A 10,170-nucleotide genomic window follows, 5' to 3' on the forward strand; every position below is an offset into this window, starting at 1 on the left:
CAGAACCTGGAAACAACCTAGATGTCCTTCAATGGAAGAATGGATGAAGAAAGTGTGGAATATATACACATTAGAATACTACTCAGCGGTAAAAAACAATGACTTCTCGAATTTTGCATGCAAATGGATGGAAATAGAAAAGACTATCCTGAGTGAGGTAACCCAGACCCAAAAAGATGAACATGGGATGTACTCACTCATAATTGGTTTCTAGAGATAAATAAAGGTCAGTGAGTCTATAATTTGATATCCTAAAGAAGCTAAATAAGAAGGTGATCCCAAAGAAAAACATATAGCTATCCTCCTGGTTATGGGAAGTAGACAAGATTGCCGGGCAAAAATGAGTGTATTTATTAAGCACGTCAAAAGCGTAAGAGCAGCAAGTAGCAGGTAGGCAGAAGCTATCGGTCAATGGCAAGCCATCTAGTCGGGTGCTTACGCCATCCGACAGAGGTCTGAGAGAACAAACAGGGACACACCATCAGGACTCACAACCTCCCAACACAGCCCCTCTGTGGTTCTGCTTCTGGCTCCCATTCCCACCACAGACATTTTTGTGCTCTGGGATGAACAGTGACCTCTGTTGGGGATGGTTTGCATTACACTGCTCTCAAAAACACAGTGTTTTCAACCCCCATACTGGTTGCTGTTCTCTTTCCTCCATCTTAACGATTTAGGGGGCAGGGTGCCCCAAGATGGGGATCTTTGGAAGACACTTGAGACCAACATGGTTTGATCTGAAACAGGGAAGAAGGTGCCAGCTTCCAGAGCAAGCTTCTCAGTGAGTTTGAACAACACACGGCAATTCCCCAATACATTTCTGTTTCACCAGCCGCAATGTAAGTGGTTTTGTTCCACTATGAGCTGCCACTCTGATATGCTGCCTCACCACAGGCCCGGAGCAAAGGTCAGCCTATGGTGGGTTGAAAGCCCCATAAACCTTTTCTCTTCGTAAGTTGATTGTCTCAGGCATTTAGTTAGAATGACAGAAATGCCACCTAACCTTGCAAACGTCACAGTTTAGTAGCACAGCACACCTGTGTCCTTTTGTGGCTGGTAGAAGCTGTACTCACTGCTCACCCAACATTGAAAGAGAGAAAGCTCACATAGCCCCAGCTCAGGCGATGACCAAAATTCTCAATTCAAAGAAAACATGGAAGAAAGAAATTCCAAGTTGAATCATTGTAAGTTAGAGACTACCCTTATCGGTGTGCCCAGGGTAGCTATGAATGTGGCCTGACTCATTTGGAAATGGCATTGTTTCAAAAGATTGGACACTTCTGTTCTATATAGGAGTGAACAGGTGGCGTTGTGCTGGCCTTTATGGGGAACACGAAGACATCTGGTAAGGACAGAGTGCCACACAGGCTATAAAACAAGGCTGCGCGATAGAGGGACCAGGCTGACTTTAATTCAATGGGAAAGCTTAGATGAGAAGGTGACATTTGAGATTCCCTGGAAGCTGCAGGACCCCTGCACCAGCCAGTGCCTTAAGTTTTCCTTTGTTCATTGTGTGTGTGCGTGCATGTGTGTCTATCTGTGTCTGCCTGTGTCTTCCTCTCTGCATGTATGAGCGTGTATGGAGTATGTGTATGCACATGTCTGTGTGGACACATGCACATGGAGCAAGGCATCTGGTGTCCTGTTTCATCGCTCTTGGCCTCGTTCCCTTGAGACAGGGTCTCTCACCGAACATGGAGCTAGGCTGGTGGCCACCAAGTCCCAGCCCTCCTTTCTCTCCCCACTAACCCCCCCCCCCCACACAGCTCTGGAGTCACAGGCAGGTATGTGGCCATATCTTTTTGTTACACAAATGCTGGGGATTTGAACTCAAGTCCTTATGCCTGGGCAGCAAACCATCTCCCCATCTCCCCCTGGCCCCAACTTTCTAATGTCTCAACACTCCCTTTAGAGTTATTTGTGACATATCATACTCTTGTCCCTAAGATACACATCTTTCTTGTTTGAAATAGAGATGGGTCCCACCTGCTTCTGCAGGGGTCCACAGCACACACCTGTTCTGCCTGCGTAGGAAGACATCCTTATCTTTCCCGCTGACTAACCCAACAATAACAACTTGAAATCGCCTGGGGTGAGGTTATTTATAAAGGAAGGTCTTAATTTATTCTTTAAAATCTAAGCTACTGACTGTCTCTGCTACTTTATTATTAGTAGCAAGTTATTTGGAACTTTGTGTTACAAATCTCAAGAATTCAAGACCTGAGCATGAAAGGGCAATGGAACTCAAGCAAAGGACCCCCGGGTTCTATCTATCTGTGTTTGGGAGGCAACTTCCCTGAAATGTTTTTCTTTTTTTTCTTTTTTTAAAATTTATTTATTAAAGATTTCTGCCTCCTCCCCGCCACTCCCTCCCTCATCAGCCGGCTACAACAGGATAAGCTAAACAAAATCCTACCTCCATTTTAAGACCTGTCTCCAGTTCATCCTTCTCCAGGAAGCTTTGGTGGCCACATCCTGCTGAGTTGAGTGTGGATCAAACTTCAAGCTCTCTAGTGTGCCACAGGCCTTATGATGCCCATTTAAATGGAGGTTAAGATCACATCATATAAATGTGGCCATTTTAAAGTCTACAGTTACTGGCATTGGGACCCTCAGTGGAGTACAACCATAATTTCTACCTAATTCCAGAACATTCCGTCACTCAGACAAGGCTTTGTATCCCTGACAAGGTCGCCCTGCATTCCTGCTCTTTCAGAGCCTGGAAGGTGTCCCTGTGCTCTCTGTACCCAGATTCCTGCAAAGAGCTGCCTAAGGAAGGAAGGGTTGTTAGGCTCATTGCTTGAGCTCTCAGACCATCATGGAGGACAGGCGTGATGGTGGGGGAGAGAGGCAGCTGGTCACATTGCATCTGTATTCAGGGAGGAACACAATGAATTTTGGTCCTCAGCTTGTTGCATCCTTTTTCTGTTTATTCAGTCTGGGACCCCAGCCCATGGAATGGTGCACCCCATATTCAGGGTGGGTCTTCCCTACTCAGGTAAACATCCCCACAGACACACCTAGGACTGTAGCTCATAGGCGACTTTAAATTCCTTCAAGTGGACTGTCAAGGTTAACCACCACAGTTTGGATGTTCTGTATGTTCATGGGATCATAAAGCACATGATTTTTTGTGTCAAGCATGTTTTCCAGGTTCATCTGTGTAGCAGACAACTTGCAGACGTTAGTTCTGTCCTTCTGCCTTGTGGCTTCTGAGCAGTCTCACCGGTCATGTTTTCTGTTCTGCAGATCCATTTATTCATCTTGACGGTAGCCATGTAGGTAGACATGCATTCCCTGGGGCTGTGACATGTTTTTCACCTAGTATCCCCCAGTAGACTATGTTTGGCTTGATAAATGTCTATTATTGCCCCTTAACTGTCAAGAAAATCATGCGAGATTAAAGTTGGGAGCTGAGCTTGCACCCTGCCTGTCATCCCTAACCTGAACTGCATGGTTTGAATGGATTCTTTCATTTAAAACGCGGGGGCTTCTGGAGTTGCTGGAAGGACAGAATTACAGCCACACGTGGGACGGGGCCTGGCCTATGCCGCTGTCTTACTGACAGCTTGCTGTGGTGGTCACGACCATGACACCTCCTGGGCGGAGGATCCAGGAACTATTGAATGAAGCTTGTTAAATGAATCATCAAGCCTGCTGTTCAGTTGGCCTGCTCTTTAGTTCTCACTAACTGTCCCCCAGGCGGCACACTGATCACTCCTGTGATGAGCAAGCAGCAGAGCAGCTGGATCGACACGCATACTTCCCCGGAAGGACAGGAGTGGATGCTGTGGTATTGGTGTGGGGGTGAACCTGGGAAGAAGAGGGAACAGTAAGCTTAGAGCCTACACAAGCAAGAGGATAAAAGAGCTTTGCTTTATTTAAGACAAGAAACCGCCAGAAAGGGGATGAGTCCAGGAAGCTGCCTCGGAAGGTCCAGCTGGTGGCCCGGATGAGGGAATCAGCAGGCCTCTTGAAGGTGGTCTCCTGAAGGCCTCTTGAAGAAAGGTCTTGAGAGGTTCCTGGGTACTGAGGACTCAGGCAGAGGCCTCTTATCCCTTCCCACTTCCTATAAGAATGGCCAAGGCTGAGCCAGGCTCCCATGGGGACAGCCACCGAGCAGCTTGCCATGGCTCACATGGATGTCTCTAAAATCTGGCTATGTCACACCCCAGCCTTCATTTTGTTCTTTAAACACACCAAGCTTATTCTTTCATGTTTAGGCAGCTTGACTGACTGAGCTATTAATCCCTCCCAGAACCACCCCCGGTCCACATAGAAGGCATCAGCGAGCTGAGAAGCTTGTAGGTTTTAGAAGGAATGAGGGAGGTGTTGCTTGGGGTTTTAAACCTGGGAAGAGGAAAATTCATGAGGACCTAGATGGCTTCCTTTGGCCTGGCTCCTGTGTAACCTCAGTCTTACTGACAGGAAGACAGATGCACCTGTGGGGTCAGATGCTAAGGATGCTGAACCCTCCAGGCCCCTAAGGACCAGCAGGAGGCCACCAGCAACTATGTCAAGGGCCCTGGGCTTGTCTTATGACCCAGGGTACCCAGGTTCAGATTTCCTGTCTTGATAATCTGACCAACCAGGCCAGGGTAAGAGAAACCTGGAAGGGCAAAGGTAACCAGGGGATACAACCTGACAAGGGCAGGGCTCACCAAACTGGTAGTGGGGGGTGTTAAGAAAAAAAATACCCAATGGCAGTTTTTTCCCAGTCCTGAGGTCAAACCCTTATATTTGCTAGGCAAATGCTCTATCACTAAACTACATCTCCAGTTCCATCAGAGACTGTGTGTATGTGTGTGTGTGCGCACATACATACAAGTGGGTGTACACATTTGTGGGATGTACATGTTTGTGCGGGTATGTGCTTGTTTGTAGGTGTGTATATGCTGTGTGTATGTATATGTGTACATGCTTGTGTGTATGTTTATGGGAAAGCATGTGTGTATGTATATGTATTTGTATGTGTGGTATGAATGTTTATATGTGTATATATTGTGTGTTTGTGTGTATTTACATACTTGTGTAGGTATACACATGTTTGTGTGTCTGCATGTTTATATGTGTACATATCTGTGTGTATATGGGTGTATGCATGTTTATGTTGTATGCATGTGTCTGCATATATTTGTGTGTGCATTGTGTACATGTTTTTGTAAGTGTGTATATGTGTGTACATGTTGATGGTTACACATGTATGTATGTGTAGTTTGCATGTTTGTGGGTGTATACGTTTGTGTACATGTGTACATGTTTGTAGGTATGTGTGTTTGTATATGTACATATTTGTGTATACGTGGGTGTGTACATGTTTGTGTGTATATATTTGTGGGTGTGTACATGTTGGTGTGGATGTGTACATGTGTGACGAGTATGTATATGATTGTGATATACATGTTTGTATGTGTACATATTTGTGTAGATGTGTGTATATGTTTTATGTACATGCATGTGTGTGTGTTTCTGTGAAGATGTACATGTTTATATGGGTATATATTAAATATTTTTTTCATTCACTCTCTACCTTATTTTTTAGACAGGACCTCTCTCTGAACCTAGAACTCATGAGTTCAGCTAGGGTGACCTGTCTGCCAGGGAGCTCCAGGGAGCCTCCTGTCTCTACGTTCCCCCAGCCCCTAGCACTGGAGTGGCTGTGTGCCACCACACCCAGACTTCATGCATCTAAGCACATATCCACAGGCTGATGCAGTGGATGCTTTACCGACAGAACAGTCTTTCTAGCACATTAAAGCACTCAGTCAGGCCGGGCGGTGGTGGCGCACGCCTTTAATCCCAGCACTTGGGAGGCAGAGGCAGGCGGATCTCTGTGAGTTCAAGGCCAGCCTGGTCTACAAGAGTGAGTTCCAGGACAGGCTCCAAACAATGCTACAGAGAAACCCTGTCTCGAAAAACCAAAAGAAAAAAATAAAGCACTCAATCAGGCTTAGTCAGGATCATCCTGACGGCATCGGGAGCACAGCAATGAGATTTTGTAGAGGGGCAGAGCTTGGGCTCAGTCCTTACCTGGAATATTACTGAGGGAGGGTGACTCCGAAGGAAGGAAGAAGGACTCTGTCTAAATCAGCCTTGCTGAAGACGGGCTAGGCGACTGGGATGGTGGGAGAGGAGGAACCTGAGACAGTAAGAACTCAGATATTGACAGCAAGGGTTTGGGGGCCAGCAAGAGTGCTCAGTGGGGAAGGGTACCCCCACAAACTACTACATAAATAAAATAAAATATAATGAAAAAGTAAGGGAGGGGCTCTTGGTAAGTGAAGTGAGCAGGCCCTTGGGTAAAAACTGGCTTCCCACAGTAAGTGCCCAGATGGGCCCAGGATAAAGTCTGTCCAAGCAAAGAACCTTCATCAGTTGCCAAGTGGGCACTTGGGCTGGGCACCAGCAGACCTTCCTGTTTTTCAAGCAAAGCAAGAAATTTTATTTTTTTTAATGTGAACTAGTTTTCTCTTTAAAAGTACATAATGATTAGTAACTGTCTGTTTGAATATGATATGAGCCAAACAAAATACACCCGTGGACTACAAGTTTGAAATCTGTAGTTAAGTGTGAGGTAGTTTCTTGTTTATAGGTTAACTTGATCCGGCTAGGAATCCGGTTTTGTTGTTTTGTGTTTGAGACAGGGTTTTAAGTGTGTAGCCCTGGCTGGCCTGGAACTTCCTATGTAGATCAACTTGACCTCAAACTCATCGAGATCTGCCTGCCTCTGCCTTTCACATGCTGCGATTAAAGGCACACACCACCATGTCCAGGCCATAGAGAAATATTTTGTGATGAACATTGTGTTAGAATTGTCACTTGCCATCAGTTTGCTGATAGTGGTAGAGGACTTGGATGGATGCAGGCATGCATGTATGCATGAGTAAGTAGGTGATTGGGAGGATGCATGCATGCATGCATGCATGCATAAGTAGGTAGCTGGATGGTTGGGGGATAGATGAGACATCTTTAGAGACACATTCTGAAATATTATTAATAAAAAGGTGTATGTCTAGGAGTTATTCCAGAATCACATATGGGGTCGAATGAAGATGTCGACATCTAGATTGATTACGAGGTAAACCCTGAATCTGAGATACGGTATAGATTGACATTCCTTGGACGTTTTTGGCTCCTAATATGCCCGGAAGCTGACAGTACTAAGAATACTTATTTTAGCGCCGTGATCACCTAGCGATGCTTTTGGGGGTTAAACAGGAAAGATTACATCCTACTTGGGATTTAATTTAAAACATTTAGCTAATTTTTTTGTGAATAGAGGTAAGTATAGATAAAGCACCATTTGGTAAAAGTTTATAATTACTGAAGGTGGGCAGTGGGTACATGGGGAATGACTCGCTACTCTGAAGTGGCTGACATTGTTTTTTTTTTTTTTTTACAATTTTTTCAAATAGAGGCATGAAAATAAGGACTCCTATTTTCTAGGCAGCATGGAGCCATCCATCCTGGGTACTTGTGTAGACTTTTCATAGCCCAGAGATAGCCCTGACATAGAGGGAGGGTATATTCTTTGGTAAGAGAGGCAATGTGCTGAGCACAGTTGTGGTAAGGGGTGGACTCTGTTGTTAGCTACAAGTTAAGAACAGTATCTTTCTCAGGTAGCTCTCTGCTATGTAAAAAGCCTTCCATAATTTGTCTTGTCTAAACTACATCTTCCCAGCCATGTGACTTTGGGCTGAGCCTCATTTTCACCACCTACTAAACGAATGCTGTTGCCTCTGGGATTCATCATGAAGACTAAACTGGCTCTTCCACATAAAGCACTTAGCACCGTCCTTGGCCGTCACTTCTGTTGTTGTGACAGTGGTTGTTGTTGTTGCTGTTAAATGTCCTAAGAGCAGGCAACACTTTTTGAGACAGACAAGAAAATAATTGGATGCAGAAACTAAAAGAAGTCAAAACATGGCTTAGTCGATGAAGTGCCTGTATTCCTGACGATCCGAGTTCAACCCCCATAAAAATTCTGGACATGGTAGCACGTGCCTGTAATCTCAACTTTGGGGAAGCAGAGACAGGAGGATCCTGGGGCTCACTGGCCAGCCAGTCTAGCCTAGTTGATGAGCTCCAGACCAATAAGATCCTGTCTTAGAGGAGGAGGATGCTTTCATGAGGATGACACCCACGTTTGTCTGTCTTTTTGCTTTCATGCAAACTCACACACATGCACATGAAGGTATTGTTCCCCCATGTGCATGCATGCACACACGTGTGTGCAAAAAAAAAGTACAAGAAAGAAGCACCAGGTGCCAACTGACCCACCCGCAGCCACCGTACAGGGGACACAAAGAAGGAAGACTGACAAAGTGACCATCTGATGATTCTCTTTCCTGCAGAACGAAGTGGAGCTGGGGGAGCTGCTTCTGTCTCTAAACTACCTACCAAGTGCTGGGAGACTGAATGTGGACATTATACGAGCCAAGCAGCTCCTGCAGACTGACGTGAGCCAGGGTTCAGGTATGTCACAATCCCATCATCCTCCACATCTCTAAGGGGTTCTCTGTTGTTTGAGGGGCCCAGTTTGTGTGTATGTGTGCGTACATGCATGTGTGTGTGTGTCCTGGACATTATCGATGGTGCATAGCATAAGGGTGTTCATATAAGGGCGGACATCATCTAGAACTAGAATACAAGTTCAAAAAGAAAAAAGAAAATAAGTGATCAGCTATGTCTTAGGATGAAGCAGGTCATCGTGGGAGCCCTTTCACGCACGTGACCAGGTATGATAACTTCTGAAATCCATCTTTCCTTTGAACTTGGGAGTCACTGAGAAGCAACTTGCTTTTTCCACGTCCTATGCCTATAATTCAGATGCCATGCTCTAGGCTGCGGAAGTACATGAGGGGCTTGGCACTCTGATCAAGGAAGGTGGGCCCAGCCTGAGGTGGGGTTTTGCAGCTCATATCCTGCATTCCATAATTCTTTTTAAATCCCAGCTCTGAAAGAGCTATTGTGCTACCTACTTTCTAGCAAAAACTGGCTCAAACACATTTAACAAAAAGCCCAGATTCCATTCCATCTTTTCCCATGACAGCCGAGGATGCGATTATAACTGAAACCATCCTGGGCTTCCTTGCTTCAGCTAAAATCCAATAGCCAAAGGAAGTTGTTTACAATGAGATGACAGCTGAACCTAGACTCCACCTTGTAGTCTCCAAAGCCACACTAGAAAGTAGAGGCTTCAAGAGGGCTAGAGGAGCACCGCTGTGGCTGGGGGAGCACCGCTGTGGCTGGGGGAGCACTGCCGTGGGGGGGGGAGCACTGCCGTGGCTGGGAAAGCACTGCCGTGGCTGGAGCATTCCAACTCACCACAATGGAGAGGCAGGATGCTCTTTGGCAGGAAGTCAAACTGCCTGACATAAAATGTGTCTGTGCGGCTTGCAAAGTTGGCGTGGAGAAGTTACTTAACCTTTGTATATGTCAGCTTCATTGTCTAGAAAACTGTATAATGATAGTGTTTATCTCACTGGCTTGCTTATAGAAACATTAACTCCAGTCACCTGCGCAAATGCCTTTCTAAACTAAAATGACCAAAGCATGGCAATTCTAGTTCTGCCTTTGTTCTTCTCCTGTGTATAAGCTGTGAGCCCACCACCCTGCGAATGGCTTTCTGCTTTGGGTGGCCTCCAACCCGGTTCTGCCTCCACCAGCTAGATCTTGAGAAAATCATTCCTTGTCTTTAAATCTACAGTCTCCCCATTTGTGAAGTGAACACAATGCCTAAAACATGGGAAGGAGTTCAGGGAGTGCTGGATGTGTGGGGGAAGAGGAAAAGGAATCAGTAGATAAGAAGACAGCTGTGGAAACGATGAGCGGATACATGGGAGAATGGTTAAGAGAAAGCAGGAGTAGATTAATAAGTGGATGAGTGGTTAGATAAAGGAATGAACCAGTGGGTAGACTGTTAGAAAAATAAAAATAGCTCAGTAGTAGAGCCCCTGCCTAGTATGCAGGGGGCCCTGGGCTCTTTCCCCAGCACTGCAACTGTATAGAGATGGGGAGGGGATGGGTGATTATTCTGTTCCATAGATAATAACTTTGATGGGGATGGATGGGTGGATGGATGGGTGGATGGATGGATGGGTGGATGGATGGATGGATGGATGGGTGGGTGGATGGAAGGGTGGGTGGGTGGATGGATGAGTGGATGGA

The 10,170-nt window shown here is 45.8% G+C and overlaps 1 protein-coding gene across 2 annotated transcripts in view; it reads left to right on the forward strand.

Annotated features, from left to right (window-relative positions):
• Syt17 (synaptotagmin 17) overlaps positions 1 to 10,170 on the forward strand; it is a 67,835-nt gene that overhangs the window by 31,190 nt on the left and 26,475 nt on the right. For both annotated transcript variants that reach the window (XM_050143371.1, XM_050143370.1), the window contains one exon: positions 8,355 to 8,475. In XM_050143371.1, the coding sequence (XP_049999328.1) occupies positions 8,355 to 8,475 (121 nt within the window). The remainder of the gene's footprint in view (positions 1 to 8,354; positions 8,476 to 10,170) is intronic.

The sequence above is a fragment of the Alexandromys fortis genome, unplaced genomic scaffold, assembly GCF_014885135.2.
Source record: "Alexandromys fortis isolate MF-2015 unplaced genomic scaffold, M_Fortis_MF-2015_v1.1 scaffold_45, whole genome shotgun sequence".
Taxonomy (NCBI): domain Eukaryota; kingdom Metazoa; phylum Chordata; class Mammalia; order Rodentia; family Cricetidae; genus Alexandromys; species Alexandromys fortis.